At 44.3% G+C, this 23,053-nt stretch overlaps 1 protein-coding gene across 4 annotated transcripts in view; it reads left to right on the top strand.

Moving 5' to 3' along the window:
- Positions 1 to 23,053, top strand: part of ZZZ3 (zinc finger ZZ-type containing 3) — a 1,369,419-nt gene that overhangs the window by 1,277,187 nt on the left and 69,179 nt on the right. For all 4 annotated transcript variants that reach the window (XM_044085855.1, XM_044085854.1, XM_044085853.1 and 1 more), the window contains one exon: positions 12,787 to 12,921. In XM_044085855.1, the coding sequence (XP_043941790.1) occupies positions 12,787 to 12,921 (135 nt within the window). The remainder of the gene's footprint in view (positions 1 to 12,786; positions 12,922 to 23,053) is intronic.

Below are 23,053 nucleotides of genomic sequence, written 5' to 3'. Positions count from 1 at the left end.
TCAGAAAAGACAGTTCATGGCGTCCTATCCTGGACCTGCCTACTCCATACACCTTTTTGGTGATTCCAAAATTTAAGATGCTGACTCTTCACCAGTTGCTTCCTATGCTAAGCAAAGATGCCTGGTTGTCAACGCTAAAGTTAAAGGAAGCATACCTGCACATCCCAATCAGGGAATCTTGCAGAAGATACCTACGCTTCAAAGCAGGCTACACGCACTGTCAGTTCTCTGCACTGCCCTTTGGCTTATCTACTGCGCCCAGGGTATTCACAAAGTGCCTAGCTCCAGTCATTGCATTTTGCAGGCAAAGAAATATTCAAATATACCAATACCTGGACGATTGTCTAATTCAGGCAGAAAACCAGGACGTACTTTTGAATCATCTGACTTTTGTACAAAGGCTACTAACTTGTCTGGGGTACACCATAAACGAAAAGAAATCACACCTGGTACCCTGTCAACAAATTATATTCCTGGGAGCATGCTTGATCACAACTTCCCAGATAGCTTTTCTCACGCCAGAGAAACAAATTCACTTGACAACCTACTTCAAACAAGTGGCCACAAAAACCCTGCTATCTGCAAGGCAAATACTACAAGCCATGGGGTTCATGGCCTCCTGCATTCTTCTAATTCCATATGCAAATGAGGAAACTACAATGGTATCTAAAAAGCCTATGGTGTCAACATTCTCAGGATCTAGAAGCAATTATTCCTATCATTCCTTGTCTACACCTAGAGTTCCTTTGGTGGACAGAGGCCTGCCACCAATACAAGGGAATACCATTCACACTACCCCCTGCTGCCCAAACCCTAACAACAGATGCATCAGACTATGCATGGGGGGGGGGCGCAACTGGCAGGTAAGTGCAGTCAGGGCAAATGGAACCCAATTCAAATGCACCTTCACATCAATCATAAAGAAATGTTAGCTGTACAGAATGCTCTTGATAGCCTTCAAGGACCACAACACCACTGTTATGTAGTACATAAACAAGCAGGGGGGTACACATTCCTACCCCTTCTGCAGACTAGCCATGGCATTGTGGAACACAGCCTTGAGCTACCAAGTGCATCTACAAGCTCCGTTCCTGCCAGGAAAACTAAATACACTGGCAGACGGACTAAGTAGAAACCTAATGGACCCACACGAGTGGATACTGGAACCAAGGATTTTCAACATGTTGACAAGCAAATGTGGGAGCCCAGATATAGACCAGTTTACCTCCCCCCAGAACTATCAATTGTAAAAAATTTTGCGCAAGGACTCCCCACAAACAAGCTTAGAAAGTGGATGCTCTGTCCTTCAGCTGGAAAAAACGATCAGTTTATGCCTTTCTTCCTCTGCCTCTGCTCTCCAAAGTACTACTAAAGATCAAACAAGACAAGCCAAGGATGATTTTGATTGCACCAGCCTGGCCATGCCAACACTGATACCCCCTCCTGCACAGTGTGTCACTGTTGGCCCCATGGCACCTGCCTCAGACTCCTACCTTGCCGTCTCAGCAGGAGAACCAGATTCTGCACCCTCAGCTTCAAACACTGAACCTAGCAGCCTGGCTAATTACCTAAGCTATCCTTTACTATCCCTCAGTAAACCAGTGATGGATGTCATTTTAGAGGCAAGGAGGCCTAGTACTAGAAAATCTTATGCTGAAAAATGGAAAAGATTCTGTACCTGGAACCAATCTCAAGGGATGAACACAGCAGTGCCCAATTTACCTCAGATTTTACAATACTTAACCGAGATGCTTCACAAGGGCCTGTCTTTTTCCTCAATAAAAATTCACGCCTCAGCCATTTCAGCTCATTATAACACATAACCTCCCCTCTTCTCTCATCCACTGCTCAAGCAGTTCCTCAAAGGGGCCAAAAATTTAAGACCACCCAGGAAAACTCCAACTCGGGCCTGGGACCTTAACTTTGTATTGGAGAAACTCACCCTTCGGACCTTAACTTTGTATTGGAGAAACTCACCCTTCCTCCTTTCGATCCAGATGCTACTGCAGATTTAAAATTCCTTTCTTGGAAAACAGCTTCCCTTTTAGCCATCACTTCAGCAAGAAGGATATCTGAATTACAGGCCCTTATGGCAGTGGAGCCTTTCATCGTCTTTCATGCAGACAGGGTGTCCCTCAGGACCAATCCCTCTTTCATGCCAAAGGTGGTATCCAGTGTGGCCTTTAATCAGTCCATTCATTTGCCACCCTTCTTTCCTAATCCACAGAACAAAGGGGAACGGATACTGCACTCCTTACATGTGCACAGACCACTTAAATTCTACTTGGACAGGTCTAAACCTGAAAGGAAATCTGAACAACTGCTGGTGGCATTTGCTGCAGGGACAGAGGGGAAGGCTATTTCAAAGCAAACCATCTGCAAATGGATAGGCCATTGCATTCATTTCTGCTATTAGCACCATGGAAAACCTATCCCACAGGGGATCAGACCCCACTGAACCAGGGCTGCATCTACCTCTACAGCCTTTCTCAGAGGCGTACCTACTAGGTACATCCTAGAAGCTGCTACCTGGAGTTCTGTACATACTTTCACCAAGCATTACCATTTGCCAATTTTCTCTAAATCCCGAGCTGGCTTTGCCACTGCAGTTTTGCAGGGCCTTATAGCTGGTCCTAATGCTATCTAAATTCCTCCTCCCATCCTTAGCTTTGGGAATCTACCCAAATGTAATGCATGCAACAGTGAAACACGAAGAACATAGTACAGTTGTGTACACTTACCATAAATGTAGATGTTAGAGTGTATTCACTGTTGCAGTCCTGGTTACCCTCCCTCCAGCCCCCTGACGACTTTTGGTTATACCTCTTCTCTCCTTTTCAATGCTTATAAGCTTTTTGGTGTATTTGCTTTTTTTGTTTGAGGTATAACCATGTATATTTATAGATTTAATTGCTTCCCATTAGGGGGGCACCTGACCTCTGGGGCAAGAAAAACTGATGTAATGACGTTGGCTGCATGTTTTATATCCGTGACGACCTGACGTCACGGAAGAGACAGCAACCGACATAGGACTCAAGACTTTGTTAATCAGGTTGACTGAGGGCTACTGCAAGCAGATAACCTAAATCTAATGACTGCAGCTGTGAATACACTCAAACATCTACATTTATGGTAAGTGTACGCAACTGTACTTTCCTACAAGTCCAGCAGAAAACAATAGGGCTTGGTAAACGTTAGATTTGTGAGATTGTGGACAGGTGTATTTTATTTGCTGTCTGATGGCAAAAGATGCAGCATTCAATGGTTGCTCCTTTAGAGGTGTTGGCTGCCTCCAGCAGTTGCTTCAGGTATGTTTTTGTTGCATGATCACTGCCACAAGCATTTGTTTCCTAGTGCACATTTTCACAGGGAGTTATGTCAAGCGTGACTCCAAGAGATAGGCTTCCTTTGATATTTCTGTACTTCAAAACATGAATCTTAGTCCTCTATTTGCCCTCGTCTTCCTTCCTCCCATGTGAATTTCTGCTTGGTATTCAACCCAGTCGATCATCAAGGAGAATGTCTGATGTGAGATGCAACACAATCTTACTGCATCAGTTGCTCTGTGAGGTGACTGTTACAGATGGTCCCAGAAAGCCTCTGACCATACTCCATTGTTTGAATGACCTGTCTTTCCAGGCTTAGCTGTTGGAAGTTCCCTGCAAGTTGAGCCATTTATGTCACTCATTAACAGTATAAATGTTAAATCTGTGTTTTTTGATTTATAGTAAGTGCGCTGACTAGTTGTTGGAGATGAACGTGGCAGCTTCATCTGCTGGGTGCACTTTTGTTGACCCAAAACAGTGTGCCAACAGTGAGTACACATATCTCTGAAGCTGGGAACATCCAAGAAAAAGTACCAAATTGTGATTGGTGGAGAGGATGAACAAGGCCAGCCCATCACTAGCTGATGTATTGTTTTTCTGTAGTGGAATGTACCAGTACTTCCAAGTTCTACAAACCAGAGGGAGGTGGAAAGTGGTTACTTTTTCTCTACAGCGGAGTAGAAGGTTCTCATATATTGTTTACCTTTCCCAGTGATTTTTCCCTTCTGGCCATATTCAGCAAATATAGGCCAAGGCTTAGCTACAGTGTCTCTCTCATAGCTGAGAAACGGTGCTGTTGTCCCCTGTACTTACTGTGGATATTTCTGGTCTACATTACAGAACACTGAGGTGCTAGAGACTGTCACAAGGCCTTATTTTAAGCAGATTTATTCCACTAAGTAGAAGTAGATTTTCATTGCATTCCGTGTGATAGTACTAGTTTGTGGGGTTCCTGCCTTGTAGAAGCCTGAGACCAGCCAGAATCTTTTTAACATCCCCAACTGGAAGGTGTCAGCTGATGCCATCTTCAGTTCTTTGTTGTTGTGTACTCTGATGCTCCACATTGCTTTACTCTGCTTTTTCAGTCAGCTTGAATTGCCAGAGTTCCAGATGCTTCAGGAAAAATACCCTGATGTAGACAGTTTTTCTTGTTAGTGGTCAAGAAAATTGTCTGTCTTGTGGTAAGCAGATTTCCCCACAAAGATCTCTGCTCTTTTTGTTTTGTTAATGTCCACAGCATGACATTGCTAGCTGTCAGTATTATGGCAAGGTTTAATTCAAAAACTATGAAACTTAGGGCCGAGTTCCCTCGGTTGCATGTAGAATCAGATAATATAATAAATAATTACATAAATGCAGTCTTTAAATGTGAATACGGATTGTGTTACACATCTAGTATGGCTGTCTCAGCTAGAATACAGCTGGGCAGATGTCTGCAACGATCACCACCAGTTAACATACGTCTGTCCATAGTTTACAGCTATGCTTTACAGCCGTATAGCTCTACGGCAAAGTGCTGCTGCAGCCAGTTGGTTTCGGCAATGTAGCTCGCAGGGCAGTGTCTTGCAAGCTACACGCCGAAACCCATTTTATACACTACATTAGTTTTTTGGTTTTATTTGCCCAGTAATTTTGCATAAACAGTGTTGCATGTATTACAGAATTGTAACAGGCAAGGGCAACTACAGAGCCATGTTATTTATGTTTAGGCAAGTAGAGTTTTTGTTTAAGAACAAGGAAGAACTATGAGCTTTAGTTAAATTGGCAACATACAGCTGTATTTATGCTCACAAACATGTTTTGGTCTGAAATATAGAAATTCATTTGGCAGTTGTAATGTCTGAATTAATTTTGTTGAGATAAAATACATTTTGACAATTAACTTGCTATAAATGCTCAACAGAATGCTTACTGAGAAAGGAAAGAACTATTCCTAGGACAGCCTTCTAGTTTCAGTGGTGTAGCAAGTAACACGGACTTCTTTGCTGCTGGAAGATCAGAAAGCTGTGGTTTCTATTCCCACTCCAAGTGAATGGATGCGATGTTCTTCATTCCACATTGCTGCAGTCCTAACTATTGGGTAGTCCGCTGTCCAGTCGGCCCGAATACCAAAGTATATGGCTGACGTCGGTCAGGGCGCATTAGACTGACGTCAGCATGTCAGGGTACTAATGCGCATGACCGACGTCATATCCTCAGTCTTTTTTGCCGCATGGTCCGATGCAGAAGCAGTTTTGCGAGTGCAGGTTGGCGTTCTGAAATTTTCTGAAGTCGGAGTTTCAGACCGAATCAAAGTTGGCTAAGTACCCGTTGGGAACATTTTGGTTTTTCTTGCCTCAGTATTTAACCGGATGTCAGAAAAAGTGAATAACTGTATTTCTTGTGGGAAACAGATACCTCATAGGGATTACCATACCTTGTGTTTACCTTGTTTAGGGCCTGAGCACGACGTTGTTGGATGCCGCTCTTGTGCTAGATTTAACAAACGCACTATTAAGAGAAGGTTAGACTGTGCCAGGTTAGTGTTTGGGAAGCGTTGTAATTATAAAATGCCGTCGGATGCTCCGGCGCCCGCTTCGTCCAAAAAGCGCAAGGACAAAGCAGCGAAGCCTAGGGTTGATGAACCGGCAGTCCCGGACGTCGGTTCTTTAGAAGGCTCAGTGGAGCCAGAGGTTTTGCCAGGAGTTTCTTTGGAGTCTCAGGCAGAGACTTTACTGTTACAGGATGTGCCTTCTCAGGAGGTGGGCCAGGCTGAGGGGGCTTCTCAGGTAACTGTTCTTCCCTCTCTTCCCAAGGTAGTTAGAGCCTCTCCTTCTGTTTCCAAAACTTCTTTGAGAGGTAGGCCCAGTTTAGCTTCAGTGGGGGTTTCTCCTAGCACTTTAGGTTCTGTGCCTAAGAAACATATGCTTAAAATGGCAGAAGATTTGATTACTATGATTAGAGGTTCTATGCCCCCTCCTGATAAGAGGCCTAGGGTGGAACCTGAGTTTGAGAGTTTTGAACAGTGTTCAGAGGCTTCTGAGTCTTCTGCGGAAGACTTGCAGGAGTTTCCTCCTTATTCTGATTCTGATGTGGATGATTCCACTCCTACAGCTTCTCCTCCTGAGGATTTCTCATTTTCAGAGACTCTGCATTCCATGAGGGAGCACTTTAAATGGGAAGGCCAAGATTACTCTGATTCCAGGAAAAGGCTTAGGGAATTCTTGTTTTTACCCCAGCATAGGCCCTTAGCTATACCTCCTGTGTTGAATGTGGTGGAAGATGTTTTGCAGAGGCTTCCCTGAACCCTGATTCTTTGCCTCCTGCTCCTGTTAAACCTGATAGGTACTATAGGGTGCCTGAAGCTCATAAGTATCTTTTAAGAGTCCTAGGGCAGACCCGAAACTGTTTCTCAGGGACCTAAAGGTGTTAAGGCCTCTGTTGTTAAAAACCCTGTTCCCACTGATAAAGAGGCAAGGGCTTTGGATAGATGGGGAAAGAAAGTGTATACTTCTTCCACTTTAGCCATGAGGCATTGAATTGTCAGTTCCACATGCTAAAATATCAAAATTATCTCCTTTCACAATTGAAATCTAAGGTGGATGCTTTGGCGGAAGGTATTGAGTGTAAAGAGTTGCTGGATTTAGTTCATGTGTCTGAACAAGTGGGTAAGCATTCTTTGCAATGTGGTTTTGATGCTGTACAGGCCTCCTCGAGGGTGGCTGCCACTAGTTCTGTTCTTCGCAGGCATGCCTGGTTGAGGGATCAGAATTTAGCTGAGCATGTTAAGACAAGGATTTTGGATGCTCCTTTACAGTCTGATGTGTTGTTTGGTTCGCCTGTGGAAGCAGTTTTAAAGAAAATGGAGGACAAGGCTAAGTCTATGCAGACTGTTAAAGATTTTTTGCAGGTGCAGCCACCGAAGTTTAGTAGAAATTGGCCTACTAAGGGATGGACATATCCTGCTTATGATTCCCAGTCTAGGGGTAGGTCTAGACGTGGTAGGGGCAGAGCTCAAGGTTCTTTTAGGCCTAGAACAGGGAGTTCACCTGCTCAGACTTCTGGTGAGGGCAGGGGTCAGTCCTTTCGTAAACAGACCCAATGACCTGCCTTTTCAGCTGCCAGTAGATTCTCGTCTGGCAGCTCCTTTGGGAGGAAGACTGTCTCTTTTCAAAGAAAATTGGGATTTAATTACTCAAGACAGATGGGTGTTGGATATCATTCACCACGGTTACAGGTTTTATTTCCATACATTGCCCCCTTTCAAAGGCATGCCAGACGTTCCTCCTCCACAAAGGAAAGAGGCTCACAAGCAAATTTCTCTGTTACTCCAAATAGGGGCCATTCAGCCAGTCCCTGTATCAGAAAGGGGCCTAGGATTTTATTCTCGCCTGTTCCTAGTACCAAAGAAGGGGAACACGTGGAGACCAATTTTGGATTTATCTATCCTCAACACTTATCTGGACATTCCCAAGTTCAAGATGTTGACGTTACAACAGCTTTTACCTCTGCTGGGCAAAGATCACTGGATGGTAACTTTAGATCTCAAGGAAGCTTACCTTCATGTGCCTATAAGACTAAGTTGCAGGAAGTATCTGCGTTTCGAGCTGGAAATTCTCATTATCAGTTCTCTGCATTGCCCTTTGGCTTATCTACTGCGCCCAGAGTATTCACAAAAGTTCTGGCTCCAGTGATAGCTTACTTCAGGCTAAAAGGAATTCAAATCTATCCTTACTTGGACGACTGCCTGATTCTGGCTCAAGAAAAGGAAGACCTTCTACAGCATCTGGATTATGTTATAGCAGTGCTAAGATGCCTAGGGTATTCTGTGAACGAAATAAAGTCCAGTCTAGTACCCTCTCAAGACATGTGCTTTCTGGGTGTGAGACTGAATACAGCAGCCCAGATGGCCTTTTTAACCCCGGACAAACAAAAGAGTCTATCCCTTTACTTCCATCAGCTATCTCATCAGTCCGTGCTGACTGCAAGGACAGTCCTTCAAGCATTAGGGTTCATGGCATCTTGTATTCTGGTGCTTCCCAATGCCAAACTGCATATGAGGAAGCTGCAATGGTATCTCAAAAATGTATGGACACAGCACTGCCAGGATTTGGACACTGTCATTCAAATAATACCTTGCCTTCAAAAGAATTTTTGTGGTGGGCTCAGGAATGTCACCTAAACAAGGGACTCTCTGTGACCCGGCCAGAGGCGAGTCAGATTTTAACGACAGATGCCTCGGACATTGCTTGGGAGCTCATCTAAATGGACAATGGATACAAGACAAGTGGCCTGCCAGACTACAGCATCTACATATCAACATGAAGGAGATGTTAGCAGTCCAGTTTGCATTAATGGCTTTCAAGGAGTTACTTCTTCCAGGGCAGGTGTTGATTCTAACAGACAACACAACTGTCATGTGGTACATCAACAAACAAGGGGAACACATTCTTATCCTCTATGCAGGCAAGCAATGATTTTATGGGAGACTGCTCAGCTTGCAACTAACTCTTCAGGCAAGGTTTCTGCCGGAGCACAGAACTCCTTAGCAGATGTGTTAAGCAGACAAATCATGGATCCCCACGAGTGGAAACTGGATCTTCATGTATTTCAGAAATTGACAGTGTCATGGGGAACTCCAGACATAGATCTGTTCGCTTCTCCACTAAACCACCAGCTGCCAAAGTTTTGCACAAAGGGGTTTCATCACACAGCTTGGAAAGTGGATGCTCTTTCTTTCAGTTGGAAAAATCTTCATGTGTATGCCTTTCCACCTCTGCCTCTTCTTCCAAAGGTGCTCTTAAAGGTCAGACAAGACAAGCCAAGGATGATTTTAATAGCTCCAGATTGGCCTCGGCAACACTGGTACCCACTACTAAGGAGTCTGGTAAGGAAGCCTCCATGGCCTTTACCTTTGATTCCACATCTGTTATCTCAGAAGGACGGTCATCTGCTCAATGTCAAGCTTCACTCTCTTCATCTGACAGCCTGGCATATTCTGTGTTGAAACACAGCAGGTCTCAACTTCCTCAACAAGTTTTAAATGTGATTATGGAAGCTAGAAGACCTAGTACAAGGAAAGTGTACGCAGAAAAATGGAAGAGATTTTTATTTTGGAGTACAGCAAAGAATTTGGAGATTTCTGAGCCTAATTTGAGTGTGGCTCTTCAATATCTTACTGAGTTATTGGACAAAGGTTTGTCCTTCTCTTCCATTAAGATTCATGCTGCAGCAATTTCAGCTCACTATGATTGTGACCCACCATTGTTTTCGCATCCTTTGTTCAAGCAGTTTCTTAGAGGGGCAAAGAATATAAGACCCCCACGTAGAGCTATTACTCCTGCTTGGGATCTCAATTTTGTGTTGGAAAAACTTACTCTACAACCTTTTGAGCCTGCGGCTACTGCTGAATTGAAATACTTGTCATGGAAGACTGCTTTTCTGTTGGCTATTACTTCTGCAAGAAGGGTGTCTGAGTTGCAGGCCCTTATGGCAGTAGAGCCCTTTTTGATTTTCCATAAGGATAGGGTATCATTACGTACTAATCCTTCCTTTATGCCTAAGGTGGTTTCTAGTGTGGCTTTAAACCAAACTATTCATTTGCCTACTTTATATGCAGACCCCCAAAATAAAGGGGAAAAGATTTTGCACACTTTAGATGTACACAGGCAATTGCGTTATTATTTAAGCAGGACTAAAGATTTTAGGCATTCTCAGCAGTTGTTTGTTTCTTTTGCTTTGAGTTCGCAGGGCAAGCCTGTGTCAAAACAAACTATTTCTAGGTGGATTGGGTTTTGCATTGCATTTTGTTATTCCCATCATGGCAAGGAGATTCCAGCTGGGATTAGGCCTCATTCCACTAGGGCTACTGCCACTTCAACAGCATTTCTAAGGGGGGTGGCAACTAAGGATATTTTGGAGGCAGCTACTTGGAGTTCAGTACATACTTTCTCTAAGCATTATCACCTTCCTCTCTACTCTAAGTCTAGGGCTGGTTTTGCCACAGCTATTTTGCAAGGCATGTTGTCAGCTCCTGCTTCTTTATGATTTGCCAGCCTCCCTTACCTCTGCTTTGGGATTCTACCCAATAGTTAGGACTGCAGCAATGTGGAATGAAGAACATAGTACAGTTTTGTACCTACCATAAATGTAGATGTTCGAGGATCCACATTGCTGCAGTCCAATTTACCCTCCCTCCTTCCCCTCTGTGTTTAGGGGTGGTTGTGTAGGTGAGGTTATATGCTGATATTTTTGTATATATTGTACATCTTTTTGGTGCAGGTATATTGGGCCTTGTCTTTTTAGGGTCTTCTGACATCTGGGGCAAGAAAAGACTGAGGATATGACGTCAGTCATGCGCATTAGTACCCTGACGTGCTGACGTCAGTCTAATGCGCCCTGACCGACGTCAGCCATATACTTTGGTATTCGGGCCGACTGGACAGCGGACTACCCAATAGTTAGGACTGCAGCAATGTGGATCCTCGAACATCTACATTTATGGTAGGTACAAAACTGTACTTTTCCCATTACTGACACTGCAGTGCAGCGTTAGGGGGTGCTGCACTCCTGAGTGTGCAGTCCTTTGGAAGAGGTGTTAAACAGAGGTCCCATCTGCCCAAGATGATGGTGGCTCAGGTGGATATAACAGATCCTGTGGCAGTTATTGAAATTATGAGGGAAGATGTTCTTCGTGTTTCACTGTTGCAGTCATCACATTTGGGTTATCCCTGCCAGGGTAGCCCTCGGCCGGCCCAAATACCAGAGACTTAGAAATTACTGGTCCGGTGGGTCGTCACACTGCATCTTCAGTTCAAAGCAGAGCAAGATTTGCTACTGCTGTCCTACAGGATATGCATTAACCACATCCACTTGGTGGGTGTGGGAGAGTAATTGCTTGTGAGCCTTTTTCATTGATAAGTAACACTGCACCTGAATAACAATAGATTTTTGAGTAAGTTGAGTAACTACTACTGCTGCAGTGTAAACTCCCACCCCTTTCCTTTTGGTTAATGGCTTTCTTTCCACTGCCATGGGTTGATATCTGTTAGGTGAATGAAGCAAATTAAATATAAAATCACAAACCAGCCAAAAAAAGTGATTAGTTCTCCAGGGTATTGGCAGTGCAACAACAAAGGAGCATATAAGTGCTTTGCAGATTGATGACTGGGAGCACTGTTTGATCCTGAGGCAGATGTACCAGTAATCTTCCTATGAAAAAAGAACAGAAAAGTGTAGGTCCTTCTCTCTATTTGTGTTTATCAAACCAATGATGTGGGCTAGGAGAGGAGACCAGCTGTACTCTGGGGAGGTCTGTAAAGCTGTCAAAGTCTGGCAAGAATGACAGATGCCATCCTGTGACTAATTACTGTGGATAAGGAAATTGTACTGCAGTACTTAGTGTACTAATGCAGACTGCATGGTCAAGTCTGCTGTTTTACCGAGTCTACTAATACAGTGTATCCTCAATGTCTGTCTACTAATACAGATTGTATCCTCAGAAGTATCCTGTTATACTGAGTCTACCAATACAGACTGTATCCTCAAAGTCTCCTATTATACGGAGTCTGTTAATGCAGACTGTATCCTCAAAAGTCTCCTATGATACTGTGTCTCCTAATGCAGATTATATCCTCAAACGTATCCTGTTATACTGAGTCTACCAATGCAGACTGTATCCTTAAAAGTCTCCTATTATACTGAGTCTAGTAATGTGGACTGTATCCTCAAAAGTCTCCTATGATACTTTTTCTACTAATGCAGACTGTATCCTCAAAAGTCTCCTGTTATACTGTGTCTACTAATGCAGACTGTGTCCTCACAAGTCTCTTATGATACCGAGTCTACTAGTGCAGACTGTATCCTCAAAAGTCTCCTGTTATTCTGAGTCTACTAATACAGACGGTACTTTCTTGGTTGCCTTTAAGTACACTTTTTTTTTCCTATCTTTTTTTTGTTAGTTTGTCTAATAAGAGATAAGCTGTTGTCATGTACGTCTTACACTGAATGTCACTGTATTGTCCATTTGATCTGTGCTGCTTTAGATTCGTTTGTGTAGTCTAAATGGAGGTACATGACATACCCTCTGAGTTTTACTATCATGATAGCTAATGGAATACTTCATACATACATGCAAAATGGAAAACAGCAAATCGGGTATTAATGTTGCTTATGCCTTAGGATTGAAAGACCATCTGCTGACCTGGTCATATTTGCCTAAGTCCATATGAATACCACCTTGGGTGTCCCATGAAAAGAGGTGAACAAAGTGTAATTAAATAGAATGCAGTGTATGTATTTTTTCATGTAAATAAATGCTGCAGGTGGAGAAGGTTCAGCACATGACTCTACTTCTGTATGGATTGCAGCTGATAACTGTTCATTTTCAAAAGAACATTTTAGTGACAGTCATGGAAATGTAAAGTATCAGAAGATTTGTATTTAAATAAAAGTATAACCCTTCTATCTTTATGTACTTTAGGATGAAGAAAGCATTCCAGCTGAATGTCGGCATTTACCAGAGTACAAAGAGCTGCTAGGGTTGAAAAAACTGAAGAAACAGAAATTACATCAACTTAAAGCTGCAAGTGGATTTGTACAGCATGTTGGATTCAAGGTGAGTGAAACAAAATTAAATTTTGCCTTCAAGCAGAAGTAAAGAATTATATAGTAATGGTGCTAATTATCTGTCAACTGCACAGTCAGGTTGGGTGAATTGCATATTTTTTGGTGCAGTGTAGAATTACCTTCCTGGAAAAAGGTCAGCCACCAACCAGTGAATGTGAATCACCTAAAATTTCCTTCAGCTGTCCTATATGTATGCTTCCCTGTCGTATTACTGCCGTCCTGATGGTAACTTCAGAAGAAACAAAAAAAAAAAAAAAGGGAAGAAAAAGATGTGACCTTTACCACACATGAAGCAGTGTCTGAATATGGCTCGTACAAGAAGTATGAACAATACTTAAATCTGCAAAAAATGTTTTGTAGTATCCTTTAAATAAATTGTTAAAACATAAGGCACAGACTTCCATGACATAGATTAGCATTATGATGCTTTTAATGTGAGCATGCAGAGGTAAACCACACATTTGTGTCATAAGTATGACTGTTAAAAACATAGTACCTCTGCATAATTTATTAAAAAAAGGAAACTAATCAAGTTTTTATCTAGCTAGGCGGTCAAAGACAGTATGTCTAGTCAAAAATCTGCATCTGTGATAGCATAGTTTTACCCCAAGGGCAAAAGAGTCCTCCCAAATTACTTCCTGTCAGAAGTGCAAATCTTGACAATTTGAAAAATAAACTCCAGTTTTAAACTTAAAAACAGCAAGCTTTGAAAGTTGCTGTTACACATTTCAGGTATTTTTCGAAGGGGGCTTTGTTGTCCCTTCACCCCTACTGCATGGGGTCAGCATCTGCTCTTAATTAACCTGTTCTTCACTTACTAGTAACAGCATCTGCATGAAGTGGTGAAATATTTTGTCAGGTAAAGTGTTTTGTAGGGGTTCTTAACGCTCCCTTTTTTCTTCCCCACACCTGCTTCTTACCTATACTTATCTCAAGACTTCTATGCCCTAGTTGGGGGGGCACTCCATGGTACCTCAGCCTTGGACGTGGCATATATCCACCATATTCTCACTTAGTCACTTTTCCAAGGATCACAGTTATAGTCCTTGGCATTTCAACAGAAACCCTGAGAGATGCCCCCCAGCATATATCTTGAAGGATGCATCCCAGGGCACCTGCATTGCCTCTGCTTTGGCCAAATGGCTGTATAGTGCCAACAAATGTTCTGCCTTTAAGCAGTCCCTTGAGGTCCCTTAGTGTGAGAATGGTGATAGTACACAGGATTGAGTACTGTTCTCTTCAAGCCTCTCACACTACCAAGTCCTGTAGGACTCGTTAGCCTAGACTGAGGAAGGCACACTGATTCCTTCTGCAGTGGCGAGGTCTAGAGACCAGACCTAGGTACTGGACATGAATTGGTTGTTTGTGTTGTAGGACTTGACTTTGCAGTTGCACATTTAAAGGGAACACATTAATTCCAGCGTTAAGCCCTGCACTGGCCTCTGATGACAGTACTGCTTCTGGTAAGCAGGTGCCTTTGTGCTAGAGTATTAATACTCAAGCTGATGTTCTTCGTGTTTCACTGTTGTAGTCATCACACTTGAGGTATCATGCCGGGGTAGCCCTCAGTCAGCCCGAATACCACAGGCCTAGTATTTCTGCGTCGGTTGCTGTCGCTTCAGGACTGACGTCAGGTCGTCAGTGGTATAAAAACAGGCAGCCAACGCCATTATATCAGTCTTTCTTGCCAAGGAGCCTGAAGTAGAAGCAGTTTGCACGACTGCTGGTCGGCCGCTACCTGAGTTTTCATTTCCGGAATTGAAGTTGAAGTCTTCTAAAGCTAAGTACCCCGTTGGGGATCTTTTTTTCTTGCTCGAACCTATGTCAGAAAAAGTTAACAATTGTTTCACCTGTGGAAAGCAAATACCACACTGAGATTTCCATTCTTACTGCGTCACCTATTTAGGCCCAGACCAAGATGTACCTCGCTGCCGATTTTGTGCTTTGTTCAACGCCCGAACTATTCATCATCGGGCCCTTATTGTAGCTAAATACTTTCGTTCTCTATCTCCATATTCCAAAATGGCTTTGGTAAGCTGTCTGCTACCGATTGGAAAAAAACGTAAAGATAAAGACAGACAGAGACAGACCGCACAGGTCCAAAACTGCCGACGACGCTTCCCTTAAGCTAGTCGCCAGTTCGCCTGTACTCAGGCACTTTCGCAGCCCCTGATGCCCGCTTTGATGGATTCGCAGGCCGCTACCGAGACCCACACGACTTTTCTTTGACTATGGAACCTGCGGATTTTCTTTGACTATGGAACCTGCGGATGTCTCTACCTTGGATGGGTCCGGAGCCACTGTGCACACACCGGCTTCTGAGGAAGTTCTTCGCACTACAGATATTTGACACAAACCGACTTCTTTCGCATCTTCAGTTCTTTCTAAAACTACCAAGTTTCTAAGGCCAAGAGTACGAGCTGCACCTAAAAAACCAATGACCCTAACTCAAGCACCTGCTTCCTTGCCACAGTCACAGATGCTTAAAATGGCAGAAGACCTTATGCTTATTAGGGGAAGCCAGCCTTCCCCTGATAAAAGAAAAAAAGATTTATCCCCAGCAGCTTTATCTGACCAAGAGTCCGACTGTGAGGTTTCTGATTATCAAGACATGCCCTTATCTGCCTGTGAGGATTCAGATGCAGAGGAAGCCATTCCTTCTGCCTCCCCTCCAGAGGATTTTTATTTTGGAGAAACCCTACATACCTTGAGAGAGCATTTCCATTGAGAATGCCAGGATTATCCTCAATCCAAAAAGAGACTTGTGAATTTTCAGATTTAGCACAGCACAGACCCTTAGCTATCCCTCCTGTTCTGGATGTTGTGGATGATGTCTTTATAGAATCCAGTCCAACTCCTGATACTTTATCCCCTGTTCCCAGGAAACCTGACGGGTACTACAGAGTCCCTGACTCGCACAAATTTCTTTTCAAAAATCCTGCTGCTGACCCAGAGGTCATCTCCCAAGGACTTAAAGAAGTAAAAGCAACTACAGCTAAGAATCCCACCCCCTCAGACAGGGATTCCCGAGCTTTAGACAGATGGGGTAAAAAAAGTCTACACCTCTGTAACTCTTGCCATTAGAGCATTAAATTGTCAGCTCCACATACTGAAATACCAGCAACATACTATGGAACTTATTAAGCAAAAATTATCTACCTTCCCTGACTGAGCAGAAAATAAAGAATTACGGGAGCTTATGCATTCTGGAAGCCAAGTCAGCAAGCATACCCTGCAATGTGGGTTTTCTGCCCTAGAAGCATCTTGCAGGGCAGCATTCGCAGGTCCTGTACTTAAAAGGCATGCTGGCTGAAGGAGCAGACCTTGCCAGACCATGTCGAATCAAAATTATTGGACGCACCTCTGAACAAGGACAATCTGTTTGGCACCAAAGCAGAAACGATTTTTAAAAAGATGGAAGAAAAAGCTAAGTTTATGCAGACAAAGATTTTTTTGCAAGTGCAGCCTCCAAGATTCAGTAGGCATTGCCCCTCACAACATTGCTCCTTTCCAGCCCCCTCAAGGCCACCTCAAACTAGACCAAGGGGAAACAGGCCCCCCAGACTACAGTCTCTGGGTGTGCAGAGATCTAAGCAATTGAGTACCTCCACTTCTAAAACAGGGAGTGCTAAGCCACCCTCTTATGGAAAGACTTCTCTACTCCTCCCCTCACCTCTGCCCAATTGCTCGTGCCCCTAGGAGGAAAACCTGCTCACCATGCAAAAAACTGGACCTCCATCCCCAACAATCGATGGCTCCTCAACATACTATCCCAGGGGTACAGATTTTCTTTCCACATGCTGCCAACCCCTAAAGGGTTCCCAAACCTTCCTCCAAACCAGTGGGCAGAGGCACAAAACCAAGTTCAGTCCTTGCTCTCCATAAGGGCAGTTCGGCCTGTTCCTGCAGAACAGATAGGCCAAGGTTTTTATTCCAGACTTTTCCTGGTACCCAGAAAAGAGGACACCTAGCACACAATCCTAGATCTATCCATTCTAAACACCTTCCTGGTGGTGCCAAAATTCAAAATGTTCACTCTCCAGCAGCTTCTCCCTATGCTGTCCAAAGATGCCTGGTTAGCCACCCTAGACCTAAAGGAGGCCTATCTGCACATCGCATTTAGGAACTCCTGCAGGAAATGTCTACGTTTCAGTGTAGGATCTATGCATAATCAGTTCTCTGCACTTCCCTTTGGCTTATCCACTGCTCCCAGAGTTTTCACAAAATGCCTGGCTCCAGCCATTGCCTATTGCAGACAGAGAAATATTCATATTTACCCGTACTTGGATGATTGTCTGATTCAGGCAGACAGTCAGGAAAAGCTGTTGGCATTTGTAAAGGACCTTCTAACCTCCCTGGGGTACACTATCAACGAAAAGAAATCCAAACTAGTCCCCAGTCAAAAAATTGTATTCCTGGGAGCAATCTTGGACACAGCATCTCAGATGGCATTCCTTACTCCAGAAAAACAAGCCTATCTGACAGGCTGCTTCTCTCAAATGGCTACCAGAACCCAGTTATCCACAAAGAAAATCCTGCCAGCTCTAGGGTTCATGGCCTCCTGAATGCTACTAATTCCATATGCCAGACTACATATGAGTAAACTTCAATGGTACTTAAACAGTCTTTGGTGCCAACATTCTTAGGACCTGGAAACTGTCATACCTATGATACCTTGCCTAAGGAAAAAGTGGGTTTGGTGGGCAGCAGCATGCAACCACAACAAGGGGCTTCCCTTTACACAACCCCATGCTGCCCAGACCCTAACCACAGACGCATCAGACTTTGTCTGGGGTGCACATCTGGACGGCAGGTGCATTCAGGGGTACTGGAGCCCAAATCAAATTCATCTGCACATCAACCAAAAAGAGATGTTAGCTGCACAGCACGCTCTGACAGCTTTCAGATCCCTACTCTCTCCGGGGTCTCTACTAATCAAAACCGACAACACCACAGTGATGTGGCACATCAACAAGCAGGGGAGAACCCACTCAGCAGGCTAGCCATGACCCTCTGGAACATGGCCTCAGCCATGCATATTCACCTGCAAGCTCAATTCCTGCCAGGCAACCAAAAGTCTTTGGCAGACATCTTAAGCAGAAATCTCCTAGACCCACATGAGTGGCAATTAAACCACAACACCTTCAGCCTTGTGACCCAGAAATGGAGTACCCTGAAGGTGGACCTATTTGTCTCCCCCTACAACTACCAGCTCAGGAAATTCTGCACCAGGGAACCTCACAGCAAGTCCTGGAAAGTGGATGCCCTATCCGTCCAGTGGCAAACCTGTCAATCTATGCATTTCCCCCTCTACCTCTTCTTACAAGAGTATTACTCAAGGTAAGGGAGGAAAGACCAAGGGCAATCCTGGCCATGCCAACACTGGTACCCACTACTGCGCAGTCTGTCACTGCTGCCTCCATGGCACCTCCCCCAGATCCCAACTCTCCTGACTCAGCAGGAGGGACAGTTCTTGCATCTGCAATTGCAGACCCTGAACCTTGCAGTCTGGCTTATTCCTGGACTTCTCCTCCAGTGGCCAGCCTAAGCAAGCAGGTACTGGATGTCAAACTTGAAGCCAGACGACCCAGTACTAGTTACTCAACTTACTCAAAAATCTGTTGTTTATTCAGGTGCAGTGTTACTTATCAATGATAAAGGCTCACAAGCAATTACTCTCCCACACCCATTAAGTGGATGTAGTTAATGCATATCCTGTAGGACAGCAGTAGCAAATCTTGCTCTGCTTTGAACTGAAGATGCAGTGTGACGACCCACCACCGGACCAGTAATTTCTAAGTCTCTGGTATTTGGGCCTGCCGAGGGCTACCCTGGCAGGGATAACCCAAATGTGATGACTGCAACAGTGAAACACGAATAACATCTCCCACAGGGGCCTATCCTTCTCTTCCATTAAGATCCATGCCTCTGCCATCTCTGCTCATTACAGTGCTGAGCCACCTCTCTTCTCACACCCTCTCATCATGCAGTTCCCAAGAGGGGCTAACAACCTAAGGCCACCAAGAAGAGCCCCTACCCCTGCTTGGGACCTTAACTTTGTGTTGGAAAAGCTCATGCTCCCCCCCCCCCCTTTGAGCCTGCAGCATCAGCAGAGTTAAAATTCCTATCTTGGAAAACATCCTTGCTTCTGGCCATCACTTCAGCTCGAAGAGTGTCTGAGCTACAAGCACTTATGGCTATGGAACCCTTCATCATTTTTCATGCAGACAGGGTCTCCCTCAGGACTAACCCTACTCTGATGCCTAAAGTGGTGTCCAGTGTGGCTTTCAACCAATCTGTTCATTTGCCCACCTTTTTCCCCTAATCCTCAAAATAAGGGGGAAAGGGATCCTGCACTCTTTAGATGTGCACAGACAGCTCAGATTCTGCCTTGATAGGACTAAGCCCTTTAGGAAATTTGACCAATTACTAGTCAGCTTTGCACCAGGGGCACAGGACAAGGCCATATCAAAACAAACCATATCCAAATGGATAGCCCACTGTGTCCATTTCTTTTACAAACACCATGGGAAACCACCCCTTCAGGGGGTCAGAACACATTCCACTAGGGCAACTTCAACCTCTACAGCCTTTCTCAGAGGAGTCCCTACCAGGGACATTCTGGTAGCTGCAACTTGGAGCTCTCTTCATACCTTCAAGCATTACCATCTTGCCTTTCTTTTCCAAATCTAGGGCTGGCTTTGCAACCACAGTCCTGCAGGGCATAATAGCCAGCCCCAACTCTTCTAGACTGCCTCAACCCATTCTTCATCTTTGGGAATCACCCCCCCCCCCACCCCCAAAAATGAGAATCGCTTGAAGGCATCTGATAAATCTTCACCCTCTTTTTCAGCCCCTGCAATCCTAATCAAGTTGTCTAGGAAGGTCATCTGAGTGACTGGACAGACTTGATCTTATTTACAGCCCATGCCTTTTACTAAGGGGATATAGGCAGTTTGCCAGGGTTCTTTCAAATAGTGAGAGTTGTTGAAGTGGTGTTTCTAATGTAATCATCAGTAGCTACATCTTAAAGCTCTTTGGGCTTAGTCCAAAAAACACTTTGCTTAGATATTAGGCTGTGCCTGCGTGGCTCTTGAGACAGGTCCAGACTGTATTCTTCAAATGAGGTATAGAGACCATCCTTCCTGTGGAAGGAGGCCAGGTGTTTTATTTCCTGCCCTGCCATTCCTGAAGGTGTTTGGAGACTTCACTTCTAGGACTTTAAAAAACATGTAAGGGATATCAAATTCTAGATGGTAATTATTCCAGGGAGTTGTACCTCCTGCTGCAGGTTACTCAGGTTGTGTCACTGGATATTATTTGAGATCACTTTCATTACAATTTTGATATTTGTTGATGTTCTTCGTGTTTCACTGTTGCAGTCATTACATTTGGGTAATCCTGCTGGTAGGTTGCCCTCAGTCGGCCTGAATTCCAAAGTCTTGGGTCCTGTGTCTGTTGCTGTCGCCCCTTCCCTGACGTCAGGTCATCAGGGGTATAAAATAAGCAGCCAGCACCATTTTCTTCAGTCTTTCTTGCTGCACGGTGCCCGAAGCGGAAGCAGTTCGCAAGTGCCGGTCGGCCGACTCCTGAGATTTTCGTGTTCGAGTTTCAGATCCGAAGTCTTCAATAAAGCTAAGTAGCCCATTGGGGAAACTTTTTTTCTTGTTCCAGACCGATGTCAGAAAAAGTAAATAATTGTATTTCTAGTGGAAAGCAAATACCTCATAAGGACTTTCATTCTTGCTGTATTCCTTGCCTAGGCCCTGATCACAACGTTTCTGGTAGTCGGTTTTGTGCTAGATTTAACCAACTCACTATTAAGCGTCGGTATGATTTTGCTTTACCTATTTTGGACGCCGGTTTAATTATCCAGAAATGTCGTCGGACAGCCATCCGACCAAAGAAAGGGAGAGAGAGAAACAACCGAGGCCCAAAACCGACGACGAAGCTTCTCCTAAGCCAGTCACCGGTTCGCCGGTTCTCAGTGAGGTGCTTTTGCAGCCTCTGACGCCCGCTACTTTAGAGTTGCAGGCCGCTACCGACTCCCACGTGGAGTCAGCTATGCTGCTGGAAACTCAAGGTATTGGAGCCTTGGACACTATTCCTTCAGATGGGTCCAGAGCCGCTGAGCAGGCACCAGCTTCTGAGGGTGTATTCAGACCTAAGCATCTTTACATTAAACCAACTTCAGCTTTAAAGGCAAAGACTAAAGCACCTTCTAAAGCAAAGAAACAAACTCAAGAGCCATGTGGTCAGGCCTCTATGCCCAAAAAACAGATGTTCAAATTGGCCGAAGACTTGATTACCTTGATCAGGGGTTCCCATCCCCCTCCTGATAAGAGGCCTAGGCAAGAGACAGACTATGAATCTTCAGATCAGGTTTCTATTTCTTCTGATCAGGAATATTCTCTTCCCCCCCTATGAGGATTCTGATGCTGAAGAATCTATACCTTCAGCTCCTCCCCCAGAGGACTATTCTTTTGGAGAAACCTTGCACACCATGAGGGAGCATTTCCTCTGGGAGAGCCAAGATTTTTCAGAATCTAAAAAGAGGCTCAGGGACTTCCTTTTACTACCTCAACACAGGCCTCTAGCCATTCCACCTGTGTTAGACATTGTAGATGATGTGTTTTCGGAGTCCAGTCTGACCCCTGACTCCTTACCTCCAGCTCCTGTTAAGCCTGACAGATACTACAGGGTTCCTGACTCTCATAAATTCCTTTTTAAAAACCCTGCTGCAGACCCAGAAACTATTTCACAGGGTCCCAAAGGAGTTGAGGCTTCCGCTGCAAAAAACCCTACCCCCTCTGACAGAGATTCTAGGGCACTGGATAAATGGAGAAAAAAGGTTTACACATCTGCTACCTTAGCTATAAGGGCCTTAAACTGTCAGTTTCATATGCTCAAATATCAGCAACATGTCATGGCATTACTTAAACAGAAAATGTTAAACTCTGAATGTGCAGAAAACAAGGAAATGCAGGATTTATTGCATGCAGCTGAACAGGCTGGAAAGCTTACTTTGCAATGTGGTTTTGATTTTTTGGAGGCCTCCTGCAGGGCTGCAGTTAAGGATTCTGTAATTAGGAGGCATGCTTGGTTAAAGGAACAAAATCTGCCTGATCATGTCAAAGTTAAATTATTAGATGCACCTTTACAGCATGATAGTTTGTTTGGTGTTAAGGCAGAAGAGGTGTTAAAGAAAATGGAGGACAAAGCTAAATCTATGCAAACTGTCAAAGATTTTTTACAAGTACAGCCACCTAGGTTTAGTAGACACTGGCCTACAAAGAATTGGTCCTTTCCTGTGTCAGACAGACCTCAAAGGGGCAGATCCAGACGCCCTAGAGGCAGATCCCAGGCGCAAGGTTCATACAGGTCAAAGCAATGGGGTGCTTCTACCTCCAAAGTTGGAGAAGACAAATCACAACCATACAGGAAACAGTCCCAATGACTTCCCCCTGCCTGCACCAAGCACTTACCTCCTGGCAGCACCCTTAGGGGGAAAATTAGCACTTTTTCTCAAAATTGGCACATTATAACCCAGGACAAGTGGGTTCTAAATATAGTGTCACAAAGCTACAAGTTCCATTTCCATACCCTGCCAAAGGCAAACGGCTGGCCAGATCTGCCAAAAAATCAATGGGCAGATGCACAAAAACAAGTCTCATCCCTCATGGCCATAGGGGCCATTCAACAAATACCAGAGCAAGAGCAGGGACAAGGATATTAACTCAAGACTGTTCTTGGTACCCAGAAAGGACAAAGCCTGGAGACCAATACTGGATCTATCTATTCTGAACACATTCCCGGATATACCAAAATTCAAAATGTTGACTTTGCAACAGCTTCTGCCCATGCTGGGCAAAAATGCTTGGCTTGTAACTTTAGACCTGAAAGAGGCATACCTGCATGTCCCAATCAGACAATCATGCAGAAGATACCTCAGATTCAAGGCTGGCGCAATGCATTACCAATTCTCTGCACTGCCCTTTGGCTTATCTACTGTGCCCAGGGTCTTTACAAATTGCCTGGCACCAGTAATTGCATTCTGCAGACAAAGAGGAATACAAATATATCCTTACTTGGATGACTGTTTAATTCAAGCAGAGAACAAG

Source organism: Protopterus annectens, chromosome 10.part0 (genome assembly GCF_019279795.1).
Source record: "Protopterus annectens isolate FY-2018-M chromosome 10.part0, PAN1.0, whole genome shotgun sequence".
Taxonomy (NCBI): Eukaryota; Metazoa; Chordata; order Ceratodontiformes; family Protopteridae; genus Protopterus; species Protopterus annectens.
The sequence above is the reverse complement of the archived record's forward strand: the minus strand, read 5'-3'. Positions and strand labels throughout refer to the sequence as shown.